This window comes from Crotalus tigris, unplaced genomic scaffold (genome assembly GCF_016545835.1).
Source record: "Crotalus tigris isolate CLP2741 ecotype Arizona unplaced genomic scaffold, ASM1654583v1 scf7180000018550.1270297659:1495590, whole genome shotgun sequence".
Taxonomy (NCBI): domain Eukaryota; kingdom Metazoa; phylum Chordata; class Lepidosauria; order Squamata; family Viperidae; genus Crotalus; species Crotalus tigris.
The window spans coordinates 937,987-965,654 of NW_024097073.1; the positions used below are offsets into that span (position 1 = coordinate 937,987).

The following is a 27,668-nucleotide window of genomic DNA, read 5'->3' on the forward strand; positions in this document are numbered from 1 at the left end:
TGTAGGTAGCTAGAAATTGTGTTATGGGGTTCAAACCCTCAGCTGAGAATTGAACTTATGGACCTTCACACTTAGACGACTCGATACAGCAAGTTGCTATACAATGAACTGTATATACTACAGGTAGTCCTTGATTTACAACCAGAATTCAGCCTACTTCTGTGGCTAAACAAAACATTTCTGCTCCATTTTACGACCATTCTTGCCACAGTTGTTAAGTGAATCACTGCAGTTATTTAAGTTAGTAACACAGTTGTTAAGTGAATCTGGCTTCCCCCATTGGCTTTGCTTGTTAGAAGGTCACAAAAGGGGATCACATGACCCTGGGACACTGTGACCGTCATAAATGTGAGTCAGCTGCCAAGTGTCTGAATTTTGATCACATGACCACGGGGAATGCTGCAATAAGTGTGAAAAATTGTCATTAAGTCCCTTTTTTCAGTGCCGTTGAAACTTTGGTCACTAAACAAACAGCTGTAAGTTGAGGATTGTCTGTATTTCTAAGCTTATTTGGTGCTTATGCTATATATCAGACATGTCAAACACAAGGCCTGGGGGCCGGATGCGGCCCGCAAAGTTGGTTTCATGTGGCCCGTGAAGCCATCCTGGAAATAGTGAGGGAACAGCCTCCGCTGCCTTGGCCCTGGCCCAGGCCGGCTGGGAGCTAATGTACAATTTTGTGGTGGCCATTTATGCTGAAACACATTCAGTCTTAGCTCCACAAGGCCATCTAGAAACAGCGAGGAACCAGCCCCTGCCACATCGGCCCCTCCCCCTGGGTGCATGCTGGGGAAGTGTCACCCTTTGTGAGGAATGAAGAAATGGACCATGCCTTGGCGCTTGCCCTGGTCCCACCCCCTTCTGCCAGAGACCCTCAGATCTGTTCCACTCCTGCCCAGGTCCTGACAGGCATCCTTGATGCGAATGATGTAGAGCTGGCCATGCCCACCCAGTAGGTCATACCCACCCTGACCTGGCCCCCCCTGAGGGCAACCACAATGCTGATGCGGCCCTCAATGAAATTGAGTTTGACACCCCTGCTGTATATGGTAAAGGGAAAACATCAGCCTCCTTATTATTGTTTTTGATATTTATATATTATTTGGATTTTAACAATGATCTGTAGTTTTTAAAACGATATAAGGTACTAAATTATGTACAGTTAATGAAATATTGCAAACTTTTATCTAATTCTATTTATTTTGTGTTTATTTTCCTCTTTTTGACTTGTCTTTTTTCCTTTCCTTCCCCCCCCTTTTTTTTCCAGTCATGTTTTAAAATAGTAATAATAACGCATGCCAGGTTGTCAGCAGAAATATTTACACGCCATCCAGGCTTTGGCAATGTTGCAGATAGGTTTAGCAACAGGTTGAGAATCTTATGCATGAAAGGGAATAATGCCATTGTGGATTCTACGTGTTGAAAAGGAAGTACAGAGTTTGTTCAAAGGTCCAAGGAAGAGCTATGCTTAATAGCAATTCAGGGTCAATTCAATTTCACAATTCCATTGCTCCATCTTCCTTCCCAAGGGTGAGTCTTTAATGAAGAATTGATTAATGCCCACTATAGTTCTTTAACAAAGTCTAATAGAAGTCAGTCATTGAAGTAATAGCTTCTGTAAGAGCCTGTAATAGTGCCTGTGAATGTGCACGCATGTGCGCGCACACACACCCCTACTCTGAACCCCCTGGGTCAGGTTCTGTGTGATTCCTTTTGCCAACAAAGGAAAGAGAATTTAAACCCTTTCGTGGATTCCTTTATAACTCACTCATTACTTGTTTTGAATTAAAGGTGAAGATTGAGGAGCTGGATAAGATCAGACTGCCAGCTGAGTGCTGTTGGGGAGGGTCTTCTCCTGGAGCCCCCCCTTCTTGCAGTCAGCGTCCATGGCATTTTAGGTACCATGTTCTGCTTCGCTTTTGGTGTTCAGAAAAAACAAGCCGAAGATCTGTTTTCTTTGGCTATTGATGTGGCCTAAGAGGGTCTACTTAGCATCAGTCATACCCTTTTCTAAGCTAGCAATAATCAGGGGGGAAAAAATAGCCTGGCCAGCACTGTAAATTCCTAAAAAGATGTATCAATGGTGAACGTATGTTTGGCTTTTGAGGTTCATATTCTCATTGCTATGCATAAAAAAAGAGGCATGACTGCTGGGAAATGTTAAGGAAAAGATCAATGCAAGAACTAGCGCTCCTAACTTATGAGGAGACCTATAAGATATGGGCTTTTGTGTGTGTGTAAAAGAAGATGTTACTGTTTTATGGTTAATGGAAGGAGAATTTCTTCTTGGTGGCATCATCCCAACGACTTTGAAACACTTCCTCCTACTTTGTTATTGTTGGCACCTCAGGCAAAAAAAACGTTCTTATTCTCCAAGGGCCTTTCGTAGATTCATTTGTGAATTGCTTACTGAGTATTCGGCTAACATTATTTGGGACAGTTTTGCTTTGATGGGTAGTAGTCCTGCTGCAGCGGCCCAACTGACGGGCCAGTGCCTTAAGACGCCCCCTCCATTCCATGAATGGGTGACCCTGTGGCCCCTAACATGGTCCACATATGTTTGTCACACACTCACACATATGGTGATGATGATGGTGATGATGATGATGATATCCATTCAGTCGTGTTCGACTCTCGGCAATTCAATGGTCCAGGTCTCTACACATCGTAATAACGGCCCATGAATATAACTCACGATTTAATAGGAGATAAGGTTGATAAGAAGTAAACGTATTTGCTTGTTTGCTGTCCATCTCACTGCAGCATTTATTTATACTTAAGCTTATGCATTTTATTAATATACTTATATACTTTATATATTATAAAAATACTTATATATTTACTATTTATATTTTAACAATTAAATGTTATATAAAACCTTTACAGAACCTGTTTATAAAATAAGCGTTTTCATTGTGGGAAAAAAAAAAGAATTCAAAGCCATGTTTTTATTGGGAAAAATGAATCTCCTTAGTTTTGCATAATTGTAGAAATCTGCTTTCTTTCTTTCTTTCTTTCTTTCTTTCTTTCTTTCTTTCTTTCTTTCTTTCTTTCTTTTCCTTCCTTCCTTCTTTCTCTCTTTCTCTCTTTTTATTTCTTTTTCCCTTCCTTCCTTCCTTCTTTCCTTTCCTTCTTCCTTTTTTTTTTTCTTTTTGCCATTTTTATTGGGGAAACCAAGTGGAGCCCTGCCAGAAGCTGCTCTGGATTTTGTTTGGATGCTCTGACTTATCTAGACAGAAGGTGAGCGAGGATTGGCAGCATCTAGCTTTGCAAGCAAAAGCCATCAAGCCATTCCCTGGACCTTTGTCTGGGGCTGCTGGCTTGTCCAGACAGGATGGGAGTAAGTTTTGTCAAAGATCCAGCTTTGGTTGTGCAAGCCACAAGGCCTGTAGAAGCAGAACCTAGAGCACATTCTAAGAGTAAGCTTTGTACGACTTGTGCAGGCAAGGTCATAGCAGGTTTTCCTCCCTGTTTTGCTTCAGCAAGCTGATAGTCACTTATCCAGGCAGTGGGAGTGAGCAATGACAGCACTTCTGCTTTGTGGGTATAAGCCCTCCTCAAATTTGCACTTCCCCCTCAAATCTGCTCCTTGTCTCCCAGATATTCTAACCCAGAATCTGAGATTTCTTGGAACAAATCATTAATTTTAAAGGGTCTGTAAGTACTATTAAATCATTGTTTAGTGATTTAGTGAGTGAGTGAGTGAGTGAGTGATTTAGTGAGTGAGTGTTTAGTGTCTTCAATGCCCCTGGGTGTGATTTCAAGGCAAGAAATAATTAATGGAAATATCTTACTTGATAAGATATTGTTTATTGTTAGGTTTAGGAAAGCATTGTTTATGATCATTTACACTATGCATCCAGATACCTTCCTTATCTGGAAGGAAACTGTTCTGTATTTTAACACACACAAACATGTATGAGGCCCACAGCTGCAGATTGAGGTTTGAAATGTGATTAGAAACACACCAATGAACAATTGCACAAATATCTTAAACATACGGCATTTATCTGAAATAAAGATTAATTTGTTCACAAGTGATTGATGTTAAAGCGTGAGGATGAGGAGTGGAGGTGGGATTTTTTTTCTTTTTTTTTCTTTTGGGAAAGGGTCATCTTAAATTCAGTGTAATCTTCCTTTTAGATAAATATGGCTTTCTTCCAAGGTAAATGGGCTTATTTTAACATAGGGCCAATTAACCAGTCCATTTCACTTTGGAAATTATAATAAAATGGCAAGGATTCCTGGCTTCATAAACCAAGCACATTGTTTATTTAGTGTTTTCATTTCAGGAGCTTCTTCTCTGAGGTCTGTTTGGATTGACACATTATATTATTACACATTGGCGGAAATCTCTGCTGCCTGTGACTAGGGATTTCCTAGCCCTTGGGTGAGACCTTTGGGATCCTCTCCCCTGCAGGCATTTTTTTTATGTTTAGGAAAACTAGCTGCATAATGCAAAACTCCAGCTCTGTCTCTCCCTGCATGTTTGGTCCTACTTTGGCAGGAGGTGGCATGGCATTAGAACAACCCAGGCGAGCCTTAAGGCAGTCATAGTGATGGGTGGTTGGGCAGTGTCTGCCTGGGCCCATATTTTTTGGGGGATGGGATTGTACAATTATCAGACAGGTCGTAAGGAAAAGCAGCACCAGATAAGGAGGGCATGAATAGAAGACAGCCAGACACACAACTGGGGGATCACAAAGGGAATTCAAGGAAGGGGAGGACAAACATCTGGGTATTTCCTTTCCATAGGGGCACAGCATGTCAGCAGAGTCCCAGGCAGGCCAAAACAGCATCATTCCCTTAACCTGCCCATAACAACAAAGTATGGGGGTCAGAGATTGGGATAACATATGACTCTTGTAAGAATGCATGCCTGCATATACACACGTGACCCGGCTGCAGTGGGGCTGGTACTAGTTCTACCAAATGGTCTCCGTTCACAAATGACCATCGGAAAGGATTGTTGCCTCATTTAGAATAATTCTCCTATTCTAACTCATAGCATATTGCAGTCCTGAATTTGCTGCAATCTAGAACATTCTGGTATAGGATCACATTGAACTCAATGACCTTTCTTCCTCTCCAAGCTTTATGACTGTATTACTTCTGGGATTTTGACCAACACTTACAACTGCTTGTTGGGGGAACACAGCATTTCAGTTAGCAGAATATGTCACTCTAGTGTAACTTTTAGCATACTTTCCCAATGAACTTGTGCATTCAGATAAATACATAAATAAATTAATAGCCATTCTCACATTATTAAAAAAGTATAATCTGTACAAATAGGCTTGAAGGAACACAAGGATTTTCAGGGCAGAGAAAGAAGGAACTGAAGTGAAAATGATTTCTCTAAGGCAGTATTTCCCAAACTTGACAATTTTAAGGCCTGTGGACTTCAACTCCCAGAATTCCACAGCCAGCAACGCTGGCTGTGGAATTCTGGGAGTTGAAGTCCACAGGCCTTAAAATTGTCAAGTTTGGGAAACACTGCTCTAAGGGGAAACCACCTGAGATTAGGTGTGGCCATCCAACATTCATCACTGGTGATGGGAGGAGGAACACTTTCTTCAGGCAAGGTGGAAGCAGCACATTTGGAAGTGAGCATGAGATGCAGGAATCTTCTAGAAACCCTGCTAGGCAGCGACATTTTGTAGGCCACAGCACTGCTTCCAGAAGAGGACTCTTCAAGCTACTGGTCAAAGGCATTTCATAGCTATTCCCTTTCCCTCATTTGGATTTTTGCAATTGAGAATGTAAATAGGAGAATTGGTAGGGAAATTTAAAGGATAATTCCAATGGCAGACAATTCCATCCCCTGGTAAAAATTGATGCCTGAGGTAGCATGAAGTGTAAGAAAAGCCTTCATGATCTTGAACTGTGTGCTTCTAAGAATGATAAAGAGCAGGAAATATTCTCAAAAGTTTTGGACTTTGGGAGAAACAGAAATCAGATTTAAAGAAACACCCATGCTGTTTTTCTGGCTGTGGTGCTTGAAAACCATACAAACGTAAGTTCTCCCTTTGTTCACAGCTCATATTCACTGCGGGTTAATTAGTGTTTCCCTTGGATCACAAGGATGTTGGCTTTACCTTGTCCCCAGTGTTGAAAGAAAACTCTTCAGGGTCCAGTCCAAGCTGGGAATAAACAAAATGGAGACTGCTTTAGAAAGAATGTTCTAGTTTATTGAAGAGCAGAACCACAACAGCATGTGGCTCTGGAGCAGCTGACCACATGGTGCTGGGAGTGGTGGGTTTTTATAACTTCTTGGGCTTTTGTGTTTGGAGTTGTTCCTGTGGGCATGAACTTTGACCTGAGGTTCAGTGTGCCTTTTTTGTATTCTGATGGTGGTGGGTTAATCCCATTATGTCCTAAAGGTCATGTCCTGCTTCCCTGGGGCTGTGGCTGATGGCTATGTTCTGTGTTGAATATGTGGGTGAGGGGTTGCTGGTTCTAGGAGTCCTTGTCTTTCTAATCCTATCAGCTCCAAGCTTCCTGGCTCCAGTCTTTCTGAAAGGATTATCAAATCTGTATTTCTACAGAGCTGGTTTCTGCTTGGGGCAGAGAGACGTGGGGTGGTAGTGATTTATGCCTAAGAGTTTCAATGATTCCTTTGGGGAAATATAATCTGCCTTTTTAATATTCCTCAAAATATTTTCTTCTCTGGGGAGGGGGCTTCCCACATTTAGTTCTTCATTTCATTTTGTAAATAGAGATAAAGGCAGCAGTTGCTGACATTATTGCTTCTTTGAAGCAAACTCATTGTTTATTCAGTGTTATCAATTTGGAAACCTTACACTGGGGTTCAAGTTGATTGTTGCATTAGTGCTCAGGGGAGATGTCTGCAATACATCTTTGTGTGTGTGTGTGTGTGTGTGTGTGTGAGAGAGAGAGAGAGAGAGAGAGAGAGAGAGAGAGAGAGAGATGGGGGCAAAAATTGTTTTCAGAGCATATGCCTTGTCTCTGTTCTTTTTCCTAACTTTGCTCTGCTTATACAGTAGTGTGACAATTCAGAGCCAAGCTACATTGGACTGCAGTAATAAGTTGGTGGCACAAGCACATCAGCTCCAAGGAGTTCCAGTCAATCTGAGGTTGGACTTGTAAGCTTTGGGTTTTTCCTTTTTTGCAAATGGTGCTGGAAACCCCCAAACACCTGATTTGGGCTCTCTCCAGCATTTCTTCTGGCTAAGCTGCCAGCTTGCAGGAGTGCAAGAAATAATTCTGCTGCCCTCTGCTGGTGACAATCTAAAACTTATTTTGGAACTGATAATGTCTAAATGGCATTAGGGCAGTGCTTCTCAACGTTTGTGTGATGGCGACCCCCGTCACACAAACGTGCCGCGCATGCGCGGCGGCGCCCCCATGCATGGTGCGCATGCGCGGCGCGCCCCCTGAGGGGGAAAAATGGCAGATCGCCTTGTTTGGTGACCCCCAAGAAATGGTCGATCGACCCCAAATGGGGTCGCGACCCATAGGTTGAGAACCGCTGCATTAGGGCAATGGATCTGGTTTTGGAAAATAGTTTTGGAAACAGGATTGTGATAATGGTAATTGATATATTATCTTCCTCCACTGTGATATTTTATTCCTCTAGATAGTTGAAGAAAGCCTCTGACAAGCCTACAGTGCAGTCTTTAAATAAACACATGATTTGCTTTTTGGTAGGAAACCCTGAGGAATGAGGATTGTATCTTTGCAAAGGCTAGGAAGCTCTTTTTAATTTTGGGGGAAGCCTGTAATGACCAGTAGAGTAATACATACCTGGCATGTTTGGGCTGGGGATAAACTCCAAGAGACTGTAAAAGTGTTGCAAGATTGAGAAAATGAAAATGTTTGGGGTTCAACTTGAAAATGGAACCCTTTAATCAAAAAGCTTTTCTCCATAAATCTGTATTTGTGTTTTGCAGCTTGATTACTCTGTAGTGAAGGTAACGAATGCATCCACCGTGTTCCTGTCTGCTGTATTTTGCCTAGCACAGGGGTAGGCAACCTTGGCTCTTTTATGACTCGTGGACTTCAACTCCCAGAATTCCTGAGTCATAAAAGGGCCAAAGTTGCCTACCCCTGGCCTAGCATAAAACCCGGAGTCTGCAGACCATTGTAGCTTGGCTCTGAAGTGTCACACTATACTCAGAGCACTGAATTCTGCAGGAAATAGATAATTTTTAGAAAATAAAACAAGACTATACCCAAATAGATGTGTATTTTGAATATAAGATTCTGTTATGAACTGAGATAAGGGAAACTTTGGTTACCTAAAGCCTGGAAACTATAAATATCAAATGTTAAATCTGAATATTGATGGGAAACTTAAAATTGGGGAAAAAAACAATAACAGGACATTGATTGTCTATAACAGTGATGGCGAACCTTTCAGAAACCGAGTGCCCAAAAACTGGTCCTGCCCCCGCTCTACTCCCTACTCTGCCCCTGCTCCACCTGCCCGCAGGGCCACTCACCGCCTCTAGGGACTGCCGCAGATTGCCCAGCAGCACCATGGCAGCCACACCCTCTGCCCACACACCGCAGCATCAACTGTGCATGATGGGGCATGAGGGCAGATTCTTATTTACACTGCCTGGCTGCCATATCCTTGGCTGCACTGCTCCGTGTGGGCCATGCTTGGGGGCGACTCTTCTCCAGGGGGGCTTCTGGTGAGGGGGTCGCGGGGCGAGACAAAGCTGGGGCAACGGCACGTGTGCCACAGAGAAGATTCCGGGTGTTGCCTCTGATACCCGTGCCATAGGTTCACCACCACTGGTCTATAAAGCATTGAATGTAAAACTAATTAAGATATGTATAAGCTGAAAATTTATTGATAAATGTAATAATGATGTTTTTACTTGGTTGATATAATAAGAACTATATTATCTTAAATATGAGATAGTAGATACTAAGGGAAAAAGAGAGGAAATATTTGATGTTGTAACTTGAGATTTGTACTAAAGATTTTTGTATGTTATTGAACTATTGATTTACTCAGCTACCACATTGCTTTTAAATACTTAAATGTAAAACTAGAAAACTAATAAAATATTATTTAAAAAAAAAAAACCCAGAGCCTGCAGACCATTGTAGCTTGTCTCTGAAGTGTCATACTATAAGCAGAGCACTGTTCAAAGTGCTGTAGGATCATGAGTTGCCTGTACCGACAAGCGAGCTGTACCCAGCAGTTATTAATAAGGGCAGCCCTTAATTATGTTTCTCAAGTTAGAGCAGATCAATTTGAGGATACCGATGGTGGTTGTTTTAATGGTAAGACAGCCTGGTAGGAGAAGAAATTACAGGGGAAGAAATTTAGAAAAGGGAAAGGGGAAGAAATGACAAAAGACCACGTTCCTGTTAGTAGCTAAGTCGACGCCAAAACAGACACATCTGGAGTTCTACCTGTGCCTCTTTATTGGGAGAAATTTATACATGTGTAAAACAGCGACTTGCGCTCAGTAAAAGTATGGGGGGGGGATCTTTCCCAGGAAGATCCAAGGCTGGTTGGCAGTCCGCGTCCCATCCCACCGCACCCAAAGGCTGTTTCCTTCTTCAGGTGAATAGCTTGGATATTTTACATCATATGCTGCTCTCTTTTGCAGTCAAGTATCTCGACACCTGGTGCTCATTAGAGATGGGAGCGAGAGGAGGTTTTCCAGCATATTCTTGTGCGTCTCCTTTCTTTCTGAAAATGCCTCGTTAGTATGGGGGGCACTTGACTAGGCATGGGGCATATGTTGTACGATCATGTAAGGGTCTTCCTGGTTTGCTGCTTGGGATCTGAGGGTCATGGCTGGGCATCCTTTGCCCCAGAGATTGGTGGTTTGGTTTTAATCTACCGTAACTTTAAGCAAGGATTTGCCACACACCCCTCCCCAACACTTTGGGAGGAGAAGCCGTCCTACACCCCCTTGTATCAACAGCCTGTGTCCTTCAACCCATGGACGGGCATCACAGGGGATGTGGGAGCTCCTCACTGTATTGCAAGGGGCCTTCAGAGATTCTTCTTCCAGGGATGTTACTATCTGAACCCTGAATGCTTTTGGAGAGAGGGGACAGATGGAAGGAACAGGTGTGGTGATGAGAAGTCTGTACATCTGGGAAGGGAGTCCCTGAGGAGACTCAGGGGTTCAGCCACCTCCTGCTGGGCCTGGAGGGAGCCTGAGCTTTGATGTCTTAAGGTGCCTGGCAGCACCAGCAGTTCTTGGAGACACCAGCAGGGGGCAGCTGCAATGACAGAGAACTAGGTGGCTAAAAACCATTGGGGGGCCCCAAACACTTATGTACACATTTACAGCTGTGAAAGAGGAAGAAAGATGCAAGGAGGGGTGAGGTAACAGGCCAGAGTCTGTACAGTAAAGGCAAATAGCCTGGAACTCCCTTGAAAGAGCAGGATTTGTGATCTTGAACCCTGTTTTGGACACAGTTCTGGCGTGGGCAGCAATACGTGAACAGGGACATGGAACTGCCAAACGGCAGATACTGAGAGACAGAACCTGATTTCTGCCCTGAGACACCTCTGTGTGCATGTAACATTTGGACTAGGGGTAATGCATGTCTGAATGGTCTGGATGTGGGCAAAGGGGTGATTGGATGGGCACAAAAACAGGAATACAAATGCTGGAGAAAAAGGGAGAGTCAAGTGAGAAATGCTACAAAGAACACGTTTTCCCCCAAGTGGAATCTGCAGCCAAAGGAGGTTCGGCTACAGAGGCTTGTAAGCAATTGACTGGTCAGTCTTGTCCCATCCGACTGGGCCTCGGGGTTATTTTGCTTCCCTTTCTTGAGAAGGCACCTCTACTTCCCAGCATGCTCCATTTCCCCCAGTGTACTTCCTCCTATTTTGAGGGCGAGCGCCGACTACCCCGAGCTTATTTTGGATCAATGGAGCTGCTCAGAGGCCTCCTTGACTTTGGCAGTTCAGCCTACCTCTGTGCTTCGGTATGGGGGGGGAGGGGCACCGATTCTTAGAGAAGGGCCAGGGTTAGAGGGGGTGGGGGTGGGGTGGGGTGAAAAGTGTAAGATGCTTTTGGAAAGCCTTAGGAAGTGGGCGGACATAGGTTGGTCTGGCTTCAACGAGGAAGGGCCATTCGCACAGGTGGAATGTGCTGTGCCCAAAGCCATGCTAGCAGCCCTTCTCCCCTATGTGGGAGTCGGACTAGCAAGCAAAGTCTTCAAAGACCCCCTGGGGCGAGTAGTGGTGGCGATGGTGGTGGTTAGGCAGGAGGCCTGTAGGGTAGTTGCCCTCAGAGTGATGGCCCAGGGTCTCACAGGAGCTCTGTAAAAGAAAACAGAGAACAGCATCCATTCATATCTTCCTACCAACTTCATCCCAGGATCAACATTAGAGAAGCTTGCAAGAGATACCAGCAGATTTTACCAAAGTGGCCCGTCTAAGAACCATGTGGGTAACAAAGAGTTATAATAAAACACAAGGTGTCAAAGTTAAGTCTCTTCTTCCCCTCCTCTATGTTGCTGAATGATGATGTGCAGAAAAGTGAGGCAATGCAGAGTAAAGTGGTAACACCTCATCACCAGAGATAAGCAATTGCGGTTTTCCAGATGTTGTTGAACTCAACTTCTACCAGATCAAGCCAAGACCTCCCATGGTACAGGATAGGGAAAGCTGTAGTTCAATAATACTATATACCACCAGAGTCCCTCTATGAGGGAGATGGCCAGTTCTTAAATATGATAAATAGATGATGATATATGATAAATAGATATGTAGATAGATAGATATAGATTGTATTGTATTGTATTAGATTAGATTAGATCTCTGATCACCATACCACAGTGGATATTACAAGGAAATAGAGGAGACAATAGATTTTAGATAGAAGCTAGAGTTATCATCCATGTGACAAATATCAGCAACTCTTAAATGGCACCCCAATTTTGAAATAGGCCTTCACTATATGCCACTTTCTTTTATTAGTTTGCTTGGGTCAATTTTCTCATTGCTCAACCTCCAGTAGCATTCATCATTTCCAGTGTTGCTTCATTATCCCTCTATGTTCTACCTTCCCTTCTCCCACTTCTGCTAAATTTGCATTTTCCTCAAAGATTTAAAATGGAACTGCAAGAAAGGGAGAGAAAGAGACCCAATGGAGCAAGAATATAGGCTTGGAAAAATGCCACACTCCATCACCTGAAATGAGTTTAAAATTCCAGATATAATTACTAGTTAGTTTGGCTATAAAATGGTTGAGAACATACCATGCCCTGTGTGATTTAACAAACGAAATTAAATGATAGCCTCATAGGGAAAAACTCTACTTTGGCATTTTCACATCATCAAATTCACAGAGAACCCGTGAACTCTGAAACAAGGGATGAATGTTTTTCAAAAAAGAAAATTTATGAGGAAGATCAGGAAAGCACTCAGCGGAAGGTATAAGTAAGGCTAGTGGGAACCATTTATGTTGATTAAATAGTAATTTCAGGGTTAGTGGGATTTTCAACCAAGAAAGTCATTGAGATCCTGCATCAGCTGCTATAATTTGAGGATACATGAAGCGTTAAAAGTTGAAAGTGTTTTGTGGGACTATCAAAGCCCCTTCTACGTTTCCTATCTTCAAGAACAATTTATGTATTTTTTAGAAGTGTGTATGTATGATACCTAAAATCAGGGCTTTTTTTGTCACAGAACGCCCAGAACGGAGTCCCTGCACCTTTTTGGGATGGAACCTTGTAGGGTAGGCAAGGCGGGTTGTATGACATGTGTGAGTCCCGGAACCTTTTTTTTTTTTTTTTTTACAAAAAAAGCACTGCCTAAAATTATTATTAGATTATCCTGATTTTAAAAATATATAGAAGGCAATGAATATATCTAATGCTCCTGCCTATTTCCCCCACAGCCCTGTGAGGAGAGTTGGATTGATAAAGTCACCCAGCCGGCTTTCATGCTAAGGGAGGCCTAGAACTCACCATCTCCTGGTTTCTAATCCAGCACCTTACCCACATCCACTGGATCATCTTAGCAGGTGTCACTCCAGCCCCCTTAAAAATCCTCCAGTGAGGGGGTTTCTGGGAAGACTGTTCCATTGCTTAACAGCTTTTATATTCAGAAAACTCCTCCTGATACTCAGTTTAAGTTTCTTTGCTTTTAATTTCAATTTATTCTAAGTTTCAACAGTGAATAAATTTCTCTCTTGCACATGACAGCTTTTAGATATTTATAGACCATTATCGTACCATTCCTTAATCTTCTCTTTTGTAAGTTAAACATGCCCAGATTCCTTACACTTCCTTCATACAGTTGGGTTTCCAGTCCCTGATCAGATAAAATAGAGAGTGCTCTCACGGGTTTTAAAACATGACAGGCTGAAATAGTTTTTACCAAATAAGAAAAGAAAAAAGCAGAATTAACTTTTCAAAGACCAAATACATCATGCATCTCTTAGAGGTTACCCCAAAAAGTATTGAAATACAAGTATATACACAGTCCATGTTGCATTTGTGAGAGTGGGGCCTGAGAATGCAGAACTGTTGTTCCTCACAACTACACAGTAAATCCTTGGAGAGCCTGCACCAAGGTTTTGCCTCTGAAGATCCATTCTTGAAATGTCTGGATTATGACAGGGGGACTCTTAGGATTGGTACTATGTCCTGCCTCTCCCAGCACACTGATGTAAAAGAGCTTCATGATGTAAAAAGGGATTTTGAAGATGGAGTTGGAGAAGTAGGAGAAGGACCAGGAGTAGATCTGAATGACGCGACCTTAGCTCTTAAATACGCTGCACTCTGGCATTTAGCGGATTGCCATCATTTTTTCTTTACATAAGGAACAAAACCGTTGCTGCTTTGCGTGCCACCTGCCATTCTGTCCACAAGGTGGTGCTGTGGCTATGCAGCCAGGCAGGTTGGAGCTTATTTTTGCCTGTTTACTATTGATAGGTATTGATCGGAGGCATCTGTTGCATCCTCCCACTTGGAGGTTTGGCCACTAACATAAATCTACTCTGTCTGATATACTCTGCTCCGAGCTCTTTGATCATGTTTTAGTCTGGAAAAGTCTGCAGGGGCAACTCAGAACCTCTGAGGTGCCTGTGTGGGTAATCAGAGGAAATGTGTATAAAATAGCAGTGATGGGGATGTGGCCAGGCACAGGATCCCCCATTTTGTGTTTTTATTCTATATGATCGCCCTTCACAAATATCTAACTGAAGGGGGGGGGAGAGGGAGAGAGACAGACAGACAGACAGACACTGAATGAGAAACTAGGAAGGAAAGAAAATTCCCCATAAAGAACAGGACTGTATCATTTTGCAGGGGGGGGGGCTCTGCTCTGCAAAATAGAAGTGAAATGGGAGAAACCTCCCTTTCCCATAAGAAATTTCTGGCCTCTTGCCTATTTGGGGAAATGGAAAAATTGTTGAATTTTCTTGCATACAAGTTTTTTTTGTTTAAAAGAAAAAAAAAATACCTGGAATTGCAAGTCATTGCAGACCCAGTAACACCCAAAGGCACTTGGCTGGAGATTGCAACTAGCCAATGCCATAAAGTTTTTGAAGACAGGCCTTGCTTCTTTGCTTTTTCTCCCCCCACCCATCTGCCCTTACTGTCAAATCTTTAACACCCCTGGAACCTGCCCAAATCTTCAACACCCAATTGGAACCTGCCCAAATTCAGCCTAAAAAAAACAACAACAGCTTCCTCATACTGTATTTTTAAGCCCAAAAGCGTGGGAGATGGAACAAAGGATTTTCTGTGCATAAATCAAATATAAGCTTTATCTTGGAGTTTTAGTCTATCATCTTGATTTGTATACCTCAGCACATCCAGAATATAGAATAAAAGCTGAAACAATACACAAATGCACAACTATATAGCTATTATAACAGGTATGTCCTCTCCAACATAGGCATACGATAAAAAAACTGAAATCATGGCCAGATGTTTTGGGGAGCTGTCCTGTTATCCTCCAAACAATCAGCTGTAGGAGAGTATTAAAGACAGGGGTCTTCAAACTTGGCCCTTTTAGGACTTGTGGACTTCAACTCCCAGAATTCCTCAGCCAGCATGTCTGGCTGAGGAATTCTGGGAGTTGAAGTCCACAAGTTCTAAAAGGGCCAAGTTTGAAGATCCTTGATTAAAGAGGTCTAGCTAAATTCCTATCACTTTAAGGCTGACTCACACGGAGTCAACCTGAGTGCGAGAAACAGAAGGGCCTTATTGGTTGGGAAGAGCCACCTCATTGTAAGGCTCCCCCAGGAAACTGATGCAAGGGCAGAATTTACATCATTCGCTGCAGCTTTCTGGTCAGAATCAAGCCAAGAACAAGGACTCCTTCCAAAGAGATTGGGTCTGGGTTTAAGCCCATAAATCCATAGCTCTTCAGTGCAATAGAAAACATTGTTCTCGCTCCTTGTCCTCTCCCCACTGCCCTACAGTGAGAACAGCCTTCCCCTTCTGGTCTTTCAGAGGCCTGTTCAGAGGTCCAGGGGTAACCAAGTAACTCATTCACTGGGGTAGGAATGAGGGCCAGGGGGCTTTTCACTGCCTTGAGGGCTCATTTGGGGACATTTCAAGCTGTGACTTTATTTACAGCTTGTACTGCAACCACGTTGCATTCAAAGATTTCTAGTTTTTATTGACTTAAATGTTGGCAGCAGCAGGAAATTAAAGTAAACTCAGCTGCTAATTAGTTATTCCTCATCGGACAGCTCCAGAGCCAGCAAGAAAACTTGGCACGTTTGATGAGCCTTCAAATGCCTTTGCCGGCTGTATTTTATCTTTATAGCACATCAGACTCTTGAGATATTGGATGTAGCAGTGGATCAGCTTACACCATACAGGCATATGGTCTACGCCACTCATTCCCCAATATGTTCACAGGATTAAAAAGGGCAATAGGGCTTGCTTCGCTTGTGCAAAATACACCGAGCCAGCTCCAGGATCGGCAGGGGCAATAGAACAGGCTTGCATAAAAACCTGCCTTTCCTCTCTGCTGCCTTTTTTTTTGGTGTTCTGAAATTCCTCCCTTCTGCTGCCTTCCTGAGTCTTTGTAAAATGAAAAAAAACCCAATGATGAGGTTGCAAGCGCTTGGCTAATGGCAGGGTCAGAGGAAGTGCAGAGTCATACTGGCCTTGGCCCAAATGTTATGATCATCTCCTGAATTCCTTCCTGATGTCTTCTCCTTCAGGTGATGATAGACAGATCATGCAGCTAGTTCCAAGGAACAGATGCTCTCCATTGAAGCATTCATTTGTGGATGGTTGTCTTAAGACAGGCTAGCCCAGGGGTAGTCAACCTTGGCTCTTTTATGACTCGTGGACTTCAACTCCCAAAATTCCTGAGCCAGCTGGCTCAGGAATTCTGGGAGTTGGAAATCCACGAGTCATAAAAGAGCCAAGGTTGCCTACCCCTGGGCTAGGCAGTAAATCTTGGCTCCTTGCAACAGCATGGGTATTTCTTATTGAAGGAAGTGGACGGCTGGGATTAAATATGGCAATGCAGAAGTATCTTTCCTTTATATGAAAATTCTGGTTCCACCTGAGAGTGGCACTGGACTATTTTACAGTGGAACAGAACTGTGTTGAACAGAAGAAAGACTGATTTCAATGAGCAATGGGGAAATTATGCACAAGGGCTGCTATGGAGAGAGGCAGTCGTAATACAATGCATAAACATAACAAGAATCGGTATTAAAGAGAGCTGAAGTCCAAAAAGCCAGTATTAAAATCCTGGAAGCAGAACATTTGTTGGAAAGCATGAAACTGGACCTTCAGCTTAAATCTAGGTCAGGGGCATCAAACTGCCGGCCCGCGGGCCGGTTGCATCATGCAGAGACCGCGCCCACCCCAGCTCTGGCAATGCAAAAAAAGTCGCGATACGTGAGTTTGACACCCATGATCTAGGTCAGTGTTTCTCAACCTTGACAATTTTAAGGCATGTGGACTTCAACTCCCAGAATTCCCCAGCCAGCATTGCTGGCTGGGGAATTCTGGGAGTTGAAGTCCACATGCCTTAAAATTGTCAAGGTTGAGAAACACTGATCTAGGTGATCTATGGCTCATCAGAAGACAGAGATCTCACCAAGCCTTTATAGCCAGTCTGGTCAGAAGGAGCCAACAGTCTGCCTGAAAGATGGAGCCTAGATGAAAAATAGTGCTTCACTCTTCATCCTTAATTCATCATAAGATGCACCTATTAATTTAGAGGCCATCTTTCTGAATTTCACTCAGTCCCATCACATTCTTTTAGGTCATCTGTCCAAGTTCTTTCATAATCGTCTGTAGCTTTCACTTGTCGGTCACAGCAATTGTAGCTCTCACATGGAATGGTAGGTAGTCTATTTCTAGTCTTAAGAAGACTGTTTTGCACTTTCAGTCTTCCTTGTGTGCATCTATTGGAATTTTCTGTTTTGCAGCAACTGCACTGAATCCAGGTATTTGAACCATCCACTCACATCTAAACCAACAACGATCAAGCTCCTCCCTGGTTTCCTGCAAACTTGATAATACGTTTCTCTGCACTGGATTGATGGTGGAGCAACAGTCGCAAATGGATACAAAGAACTGCTCCTCTGTGTTGGTCTTGGGGTCCCATTAATGACAGCAGAGGCAATTTGGCTCCACATTAGTCTTCTCTGTATGGTCTGGTCAGAATCAGATAGGAACGTAACACTCTGCAAAGCTAGAGATGGAAGCTTAAGAGTGTGTCTGTAGCAGCAGTCTCTGCTATCATGACTGCCTTTTTTTTTAAAAAAAAAAAATCATACTCCTTAGGTTGTTGATCATTTTTTCTTTGGTTTTAGAATCTATGTTTTGCCAAGAAGGAGCTGCCTAATGCAGTTTTCAGAAAGTACAAACAGAGCTGAATGTGTGGGTGATTTAATTTCCAGCAGCTACTACTTTCATTTCATGGGGTGGGGGGAACCCACAAAATGGAGACCTTATACTGATGGTATAAGGAACACTTTATTATATGCACAATACTTCGTAAGAACATTCCTCCTGCTCCAAAAATTCTAAAACATTTATTTCCGTGACAAAATGCTGAGGTTATCAGAACATAAGGAATTTCTCTGGAAGCAAGGACAAAACTATTAGAAAGCCTTGGTAGCTAACTCAGTGGACTGACCCTGATATTTTCTCCTTCTTTCTATGCCATCTATTTCTCTTTCCATTTAGCTCAGTGGGAAAAGTGCCAATAGTGGTAATGAGGCCATTAGCCAAACCGTCTTACGGATCTTGAATATTTTTCTCCTTTTAGTAAGTGTCTGTTACGGTTCACTGTAAAATGAGTCTCTGAACAATCCACAAAAGCTGTACCAATTCTCTCATTTCCGAAATGCCTCTTCAATATATTAGCAATGGGGCAGCCAGAATAGCACTTTAGGACTGCAAAAGTAGGCAGACGTGAATCCCCGCTGCCATTTTGGGGAAAGGTGTATCATTCTTTGTATACTCATCCCAGGTGTTTGCTTTTGACTTCATGCAAATTGTTCTACGAATAGAAGTACACAATTATACAAAAATGTGAAACAAATTACAGTACTGTAGAATTAGAATAGCATTCAGCTGTGAGGCTTCCCAGTTTTAGAAACAAAGCACAAGACTCGTTCTCACTGTCCTATAGACAAAACATTTTTGTTCAGGACAATGTATTATAAGTTTCTGCTCCTAATCTAGCTCCCTCAATTTCAAGGACTGTTCAGTTGACCCCAACAATCTGCCCTCTTTTCCAAACACCTGTCTTGATCCCTGACAAGGAGGACCCCACTGGCTGAATATACAGTTTGCAAAACAGAATAACAGAGGCAGGTGAAGATTGCATTAGTATTTATGAGTTGAGGTGCATTAGAAAAACCATAGGAAACATTTCCTAGAAACCCTATCCTGATTCTCACAATCAGGAACTCAATAGAAATCTGGACAAACTTGTGCTCAAAGCTCTGCAGAATGGCCTCCGGCCAGGATAAGCACAAGCTAACCTTTCAATTCTGCTTTCAGCACCACATTTTGGGAACGTGGCAAACATAAGTTCCACTTAGATTTTATGCATCCCCAGCCCACTTTTTCTGCTGCTCAATGGCCATATCAGCTTCTTTCTTGCATAAGGTTTGAGTTTTATCAGCACCCGATTGTATCCGAATAACGTCTTTTCATAGGCCAGTGAACAGCTGCAGTTCTTTTTCCAGCTGTCCAGCAGCAAAATCCAACTGTATTTTAGTATCATCAGCTTAACCTTCCTTAACTTCTGAGTCTAAAGCTCTGTGGAGCAATGATATTGTCCAGTGACAGCTTTGGATAGTTGACTTTTTAGAATAGTTGTTCTTTTAAATTAGATTGATTTGCTCAGTTACATTTGTCCCTTCCCTCTTTGTAACTGGCTATTCGCCAGTGGCTTTCATTTCTTTTGCAAAAGCTACTCTTGTGGGGAAGAATCTACATGAGTCCTTGAATTACAACTGTAATTGAGCCTGACAATTATGGTAGTAAGTTGTGACAATGATAAAGCAGGTCACTGATTTTACGACCTTTTTTGGAGCAGTTGTTAAGCAAATGCTATAATCATAAAGCAAACAACCATGGCCGTTAACTGGACGTTGTTAAGCAAACACAGCAGTCGTTAAGTGAACCTGTCGTTCATCATGGGGCAGCACTGTCAGAGATCAGCAATAAATGCCAGTTTTCAGCAAAACCATTGTAAATTGCAGTCATGTGACTGCAGGGCACCTGCAAATGGCCTGAAATGTGGGCTGGATGCTGACCAACCCAAAATGCAGTCACATGACCACGGGAGGAAATGCTGGAACTTTGATACTGGATTGCAAGACCCTTTTTGGGGGGGGTTCATGGTAACTTTGAATGGTCGCTGAGCGTTCGGTCATAAGTCAAGGACTGTGCAAGTTTAACATCTACATCCCATCAACCCTTCAAGTAGGGTTGGCTCAGGAATTCTGGGCGTTGAAGTCCAAGAGTCATAAAAGAGCCAAGGTTGCCTACCCCTGTCCTAGAGGCAATATTAAGAGATCTTAAAAGCATATTCAAAACCTTCACTGATCCTTTTTAAGGACAATGAGGTCAAGGGGGGAGCGGACTACTCTGAGTTACTTTCTCGGGTTTCCTATTTTCCCACTCTGAGTATCAGTTTTCTCTCTGCCACTACCTTCTCAAGGCCAGAGTTAAATCCCCCTACTCTGCAGAACCCCTGAGATCACATAACATGAGAGAAATTATGCTGAGATAGTTACAAGAAACATGCTTTTATCCTGGAAACAATGAAAACATTAAGAAGAAACTCAGTCTGGCTCTGCCTTAACCCCCCCCCCTACAAGGTATAAGAAAAAGAAGGGAAAACACAACTACAACAATAAGTATAGTTTCACTCAAAAGTTGGTTTCCTGCTCTGGCCTACCTTGAAGGGCTGACAGTGACAAACTCTGTTTTTAAGATTGTGAAGATCCTGGTTCTTTATTTTGGAGACAGTACGTAAACCAGTTCCTTGAGATTACATTATTTAAAAAAAGACAGCTACATCTTTGGTCAAGAAAGTTTGCAGGAGTCCTCTGCTGCAGGACACCTGCTGAGATGGTGGGGGTAGGACAAAATCACAGTTTCCAGTATCAGAAAGGGGCGCCTGCTAAGTTTCAACCCGGCAGCAATTGTGCTAAATTATCCCTGTCTGTGAAATTCTTGGCTGTTCCAGAAGGACACATTTCATCTAAAATTCCCAGTTGCTTCCAATGCAAATATTCTTTTTAATAGTAGCTCCTTTCAATATGCAGCACCATACACATGCCTCTTCCTATGTTTATTGTTATGAGTATGGATAAGCTCATATTCTAGAAAGTCAGGATGGGTATCTTCTTCAGCTCTCAAATTCTCTTGAACAGGGCTTTTCAACCTTTTCAGGCATTGTACCACTTTTAGGATATGGCAATATCTGAGTACCACCAGTTGCCTAGCAAGGTGTCAAAAACGTGATGACCAAAAAAAAAAAAAAATTGAAAAAAGTGATAAAGTACAGGTAGTCCTCAACTTACAACAATTTGCTTAGTGACTGTTCGAAGTTACAATGGCACTGAAAAAAGTGCCCCCCAAGGCACAGCCGAGCAAGACACCTGCCTGCCCACCCGGTGGCGCTCTTCCTCCTGTCCGAGGTTTTCATTGTGAGCATTTCTGTTGAGGATTGGCAGTGGGGGTGGGGGGAGGGGTGTTTGGTTTTTATTCCCCTTGTCTGCTGGGTGGTTGCAGCAAATTTTGGTCACTTCACATGACCCTGGGACACTGTGACCGTCATAAATATGAATCAGTCGCCAAGCATCTAAATGTAAATCACAAGACCCTGGAGATGCTGCAACATTCCAGCTGATCGGTGCTTCTTCTGGGCTCAGCAAAAGCGCCAGGATCAGTGCCGAGCTCCAGCTGGAGCCTGGCGCTGAGCCTGGTGCTTCCACTGAGCCTGACAACCCTGAAGAAGTGCTGATCCTGGTGCTTCCGCTGAGCTCTGACAGCCCTGCAGCTTCAGCCATCACTCGCTCAGGCTTGTGCGGTGCTGCCACTGGTTCAGCTCATTCCCCTCCCCCGCTACCACTTTTCTAGGATGGTTGCGTAACACCTGCCAGGTGCCAATGTACCACAGGTGGTACCCGTACCACTGGTTGAAAAGCCCTGCTCTTGAAAGTATGGCTACTGTTTTATCATATAACAATTCAGATTCTCACAATTTTTCAGTCTCCTATATTCTAGGCATTATTGTGAATCTTCTCTGCTAGCTCAAGAAGAGGTTTTTTTACCTGTTTGGCTACATTAAATTTCCTGGATATGACATAGTCTGACTTAAGAGGAACTTACCTCCAGCAGTTCACTTGTTTTATAAACGGTAAAATCTTTTTTACTTAGCAAAATGTTATCTGCAGGGGTTCCAAAGAATACTTAATCAGTGATCCATCAGAGCTGAATTATTTTCCTTCTCTTTCTCTCTTCTCACACACAGATATATATGTTGCATTCAACTTACAGATAAAAGCAAACAGTGCATGCTCTGGAAACAAAATATATATGTAAGAGTTGTAGTTATTGGTGTTTACAAGAGGTGCATTCCACACTTGCTAAGAGTAAAGATTCTGAACTTTCATTAAAAGAAAAGCAAGTATTTAGCTTTTCTAGAAGCCCAATGTAACCCAAAATATGTCATGAGTCATCTGCCAATTTTGCAAGAAGAAGGTTATTCCTGCGTTTTGGTATTTTTAAGCAACAAATGAAGGGATTTTTTAAAAAATCTTCCCTGGTGAGAAATGATTGCAGCCTGGTAAAAACCAATTCAGAAATTGAGCTTTCATTGTAGCTGTGATTGGGCAGTATAATGGGCCTACCCCCTACCCCCCGCCCCCCCCAAGAAAAAAGATATGATCAGAGACAGGAGTTTGTAACATTACTAATGCAACATCTTTTCTTTAAATACAATTTATTTGAGTTGCTAGGCATTCTTTAAAACATTGTTCTGTTATCATTGAACCTATAAGGCAATCAGCACTGCGATATTTGGGAGACGGTGGGTTATACCAGACTTACATAGTAGTCCCATTGTATTGTGACTGCAGTGATAGGTAGTTTAACTGGTGTTGATTAGGTCCGATCTGTTGGGCTTTTAAAAATGGAACTAGGACAGTGGTGGCGAACCTATGGCACGCGTGCCAGAGGCAGCACTCAGAGCCCTCTCTGTGGGCACACAGGCCATGCCCTGGAGATGGCAACCGTCCCTCTTCAACCAGCCGCCCACTAACTCAGCGAGGTTCCACATGGCCAGATGCATCCCACCACCCATGCGCTCACTGGCCTCTGTGTGCAGAGGTCAATGGTGTCAGGCAGCAACTGCCCCTGCCACACCTTGCCCTGTGACAATGGCACCTCCACCCTGCCTCGCCTCACCCTGCAGGACGAGCCTCTTGCCCACCGCCCCACCTGGCAGAGACCCCCTGGATCTCCCCCAACCCTGCCCGGCCCCCACAGGTGTCCCTCGAGCAACATCGAGGTGATCACGCCCACCTTGGCTACTCCCACCCAATCTTCCATGATCACCACAGCCACGCCCACCCAGTGGCCACGCCCACCTGGCACCCGGAGATAAATAAATGGGTTTTGGGTTGCAGTTTGGGCACTCGGTCTCTAAAACGTTCGCCATCACTGAACTAGGAGAAGGGGTGAAATTGTAATAGCTGAGTAATTTAGACCGCATACATATTTACTTATGATTGAGATAAGCAAAGTTACAATTTTTCTATTCTCTGACTTTCTGGAGTGTCTTCTCCTTTTCTTTTAAAGTAAGCTTTGGTGTTGAAGCAATGTGGCATGATGACGATGATGGCTATTTATAGCTCAGTGACTTGTCTTCAAAAGTGCTATTAAAAATGGTATAAACCGTTTACAATGGAAGCAATTATCCTCAGAAGTGGTGGGCTTCCCTTCGTTTGCTGTGTTCAAAGGGAATTGAGACAACATCTATGGGGGGGGGGTTCCTTCAATCTGGATTCTTGCATTGAGCGGAAGGTTCACCTAAATGGCTCCTTCCAACTCTACAGGGCCATAATCTTAGAGTACTTTGTCTCTTGTGTTTGACTTAGAGAGGAAAACTTGTGTAATAAAATTAATTAATTAACTGATTGATTCTGTTTTTATCCCTCGCTCTCCAAAATGGTACTCAAAGTTGTTCTTAATTTCTAGATCTCCCTGTGGTTGATTAGGAGCACCTCAATTCATTGTAAGTCATTCTGTCCATGACCAATATCAAGCACTGGTTTTAGAATTTGAACTATTTCTTGGATTTTAATTCTTAAGGATTTTAGGCACAGGTAGGAAACTACAATCAGGATCCTGGATCCTAAGGTTTCCTTTTGAAAAGGAAGGGGGTAGACGTAGTACAACCAAATACTTAAGCTCTATAAATCTTGGTGGAACGTCTGTACAATCTGCTACATCAGTAGAACATTAGAAATGGACTCTGATACAACTGAGACTTGTTGTTGTTGTTTTTATATTAGGTTAGCTAATAAAAACTGTGGCTGATTAATCATGCAAAAGTCAACTGAGTTTCAGACTCTGCCCAAATATATTTCTTTCTACTTGTCCCCAATGCAAAAATACATTTTCCATAGACTCCATTGCTTCTCAATAGAAATAATCACAAATCTTTCCAAAAAGTATGGAGAGGCTCTCACGGGTGAACCATGACTTTGTAGGCCAAAGATCCCAGGTTTATGCCCAGACCTTTCCAGGTAAGACTGGCAAATCTAAAACCTTGGAGAGCTGCTGCCAGTCAGTATAGAGCAGGGGTCTTCAAACTTGGCCCTTTTATGACTTGTGGACTTCAACTCCCAGAATTCCTCAGCCAGGCATGCTGGCTGAGGAATTCTGGGAGTTGAAGTCCACAAGTCATAAAAAGGCCAAGTTTGAAGACCCCTGGTATAGAGCCAATGTGGTCTAGTCAGTGGTTAAGGCAACAGGCTAGAAAATGGGAGGTCATGAGTTCAAGACCCGTCTTAGCCATGAAAGCCAGCTAGGTGACTTTGGGCTAGTCATTCTCCCTTAGCCCAACTCATCTCACAGGTTCATTGTTGTAGGAAAAATAAGCAGAGGAAGTGTGTTGGACATGTTCACTGCCTTGAGTTATTTGTAAAAATAATAAGGGCAGGATACAAATAAGTAAATAAATAGACAACATTAAGTGAAATGGACAAGAGCCTGATTCACTCTAAGGCAGGTGTCTTCAAACTTGGCCCTTTTATGACTTGTGGACTTCAACTCCCAGAATTCCTCAGCCAGCATGCCTGGCTGAGGAATTCTGGGAGTTGAAGTCCACAAGTCATAAAAGGGCCAAGTTTGAAGACCCCTGGTCTAAGGCAACTTCATATTTGGATTCTAGAACATGGGAGGGATACAGTTTACTATCACATTATAAGTTGCAGCTTTGTCCATGATTTTGGGGGAAAATCCTGCAAGGAACCATGGTTCCAGCCCCCCAACAGATCTGGGAATTCTGGCAGTTATAGAATTAACATGTCTAGAGATCTCCAGGCTGGGGGGGGGGAACTGATGGATAATTTGCAAACAGATGCTGAGATATGAGATGCACACTTCTTAGACATACAGAAACTGCAAAATTGTGGAATATTTCCTTTTAAAATGTAGATTTAAAAAATAAATAAAAATAAATGTAGATAAATAAATTCATCATACCGACAATTAAACAGCTGGCTGCATCTGGTCTACAAAATCCTTCAAAATTCTCATGAAATTGGCATATCACTCTGTCAAATACAGAATGGGTAGAGCCTCTCTCTCTCTCACTCCTCTTCTCCCCTCTTCTTTTACTTTTATAATTGACTAGGTTCAAAGCTTCAGGCTCATCTGAATGGCATTTTTCTTGCTTCCAGTTAAGCCCCCTTCCTACTTGAATTCTCTGGCAACTGCAGGAGTGAGTTTGGGAGAGGAAGACCCCTGTGTTGTACCTGCTCCTTGATTTCCTCCAGTCCCAGCGTGGCAATACTGCCCAAAGGCTTCTTCAGGGCAGGTTTGGGACGCCGTAGGCCATGGGCCACCTTGTCGCAGATCACCTGGAGCACAGCAAAAGACAGGAGAATGACAACAGCAGGGCTTTTATATTCTGAGATGGCTATATCGCAGGAAATAACTGTAACCCTTGAGGGTTTTAATGTTTTTCAATGTTTTTTAAGTTGTAGGCCCGGGGTCTTCAAACTTGGCCCTTTTATGACTCGTAGACTTCAACTCCCAGGATTCCTCAGCCAGCGTGCCTGGCTGAGGAATTCTGGGAGTTGACGTCCACGAGTCATAAAAGGGCCGGGTTTGAAGACCCCTATTGTAAGCTTTCCAGATAAATAAAATAAAACAAAATAAATATTTTTTTCTAGTTTTCCATTACCCATCAAGCTCATCATGTGGACCAGTGGAATTTCAGTCAAAGGCCCAAAGTTGAAAACCAGAGGTACAGAACTGTGGAAGGCTTCAGGCTGCATTCTGATAGGGCGTATGCCAGAAGACCAGAAAAAAAAGAGATCTCTTTTTTTAAAATGTAAGACTCCACGATTGATTTATTAATTGATTGATTGATTGCACAGTTGTCTAGGCCACTGCAATCAGAACTGCCAGTTGGTAAAATTATTACCCATCACCTAGTAGTTTTTCCACTGTAATGGTACAATTTATGGGTCAATTTTGAAAGCCTTTGGGGTCCTCCATCAAAGGCTTGGGGCTTCTGATTGCATTCTTCACAGCTTAGCTGGCAATCTGAGAACACGGATAGTAGAAAATATTGCCAGCAATCCTCTTTTGTTTGAATAGTGGAAAAATGCCCCTCCTCTACTTTTTATTGAATATATTTTAAGGTTCACAGCTTTAATTATAAACTTTTTTGTGTTGCTTCAGTCTCAGAAGCAATAGATAGACATATTAAGTCATAAATAAATAACATCATGTACATACGTTTCAATGCATAAACAGTGTGTTCATCCACTATATTACACTATGATTTGTCTAGCTATATTTTAACAAACTACCATTGTCTGGGTTTTTACATAACACAGAAGGTCAAATCCAAACAAATGATTTGGTCCTCTGGAAATTATGTAGCCCTGAACCTGTGGTTCAGAACTTCTTTGAACATTACTGCTGACAATCAAAGTCATTGTTTCCTGTTGCTTTGCCACAAGAAATATACAAAAACTTTCCCAAGTCCAGAAAAACAAAATCCTGACCTTGTTCACATGTCCCCACTCATCCGCCGCCCAAAACCCACACAGTGCAAATCATGATTATCAATACAGTTGAACTTCAGCTTTGATCAGCCCACCTACTGGCCCTGCCAGTTGGGACTGACCAGAATCAGAAACCCAGCTATACTGCAGGTTCTCCAGCCCCTTGCTCTAGAGAGAGGTATTTATTTCACAGCTGAGGACAGCATAACTCTCAAACAGGCGGCGGCTCATCATTTAGTGACAGAATTAGATTTAATACATGGCAGGATAAGTTTGGCTTCCCCTCCCCTTTTCCAGGGCAACCACGCTCTCCTTCCAGCTCAGCCTACTCTGTTTCTGAATAGGTTCTTACCTCACAGATGTAGTCCAAGATTTCCAAGATAGTTAAGACACTGGCCCCAATGAAGAGGCCCATCTGGCCTCCAATGTCCCCTAGTGACAAACAAGAGGACAAGGATTGGCATCTTGAAAGTAACCAGCCAGGAGTCAAAAATACTGATAACTGGGAAGGATTGGGTGATAGAGTCTGAAGGCTGGATGGCAAGCATGGCTCTGCTTTCCCTAGGATCATCATCTCCTTCTCTTTGGGAGCACCCCACTCTTCTCTCCATCTCCTCTAGAAGGAGAAGATGAAGGAGGGATAGGTATTCATCCTGCTATAGGTACCACAATTCTTGAACAGTTGGTGCCTTATGGAGAATTCCGGAAGCCTGATCTAGGTGCCTTTTTCCCTGTCACTGTGGAGACTTTCTAAAGGAAGAAATTTTCGGAAGACGTGCCACCAGTTATGGAGGCTAGACAGCCTTCCTGCAGTTCTTAGCTCAAGAACAGGAAAGATCATTAAAGTGCCACAAGTTGCTGTAAGACCTGCGATGGTTCTGGTAGTAGTCCTCAGCCTAAGCCATTTTGAGCCAAAGCCAAGCTTGCCTGCCCATCTTTTTCATCTGCTCACAC

General features: G+C 43.0%; 1 protein-coding gene across 6 annotated transcripts in view; it reads right to left on the minus strand.

Annotated features, from left to right (window-relative positions):
• Positions 1–5,485: 5,485 nt before the first annotated feature.
• ASIC4 (acid sensing ion channel subunit family member 4) overlaps positions 5,486–27,668 on the minus strand; it is a 113,671-nt gene continuing 91,488 nt past the window's right edge. For 2 of the 6 annotated variants that reach the window (XM_039354410.1, XM_039354409.1), the window contains exons 8-10: positions 27,067–27,146; positions 25,452–25,556; positions 9,383–11,269 (exon numbers count right to left, since the gene is read on the minus strand). In XM_039354410.1, the coding sequence (XP_039210344.1) occupies positions 11,150–11,269; positions 25,452–25,556; positions 27,067–27,146 (305 nt within the window). In that variant the 3' untranslated portion in view covers positions 9,383–11,149. Of the gene's footprint in view, positions 6,144–9,382; positions 11,270–12,721; positions 13,318–16,958; positions 18,446–21,798; positions 21,989–25,451; positions 25,557–27,066; positions 27,147–27,668 lie in introns of those variants that run through there. The other 4 variants (XR_005558003.1, XR_005558005.1, XR_005558004.1 and 1 more) reach the window with 4 other exon arrangements.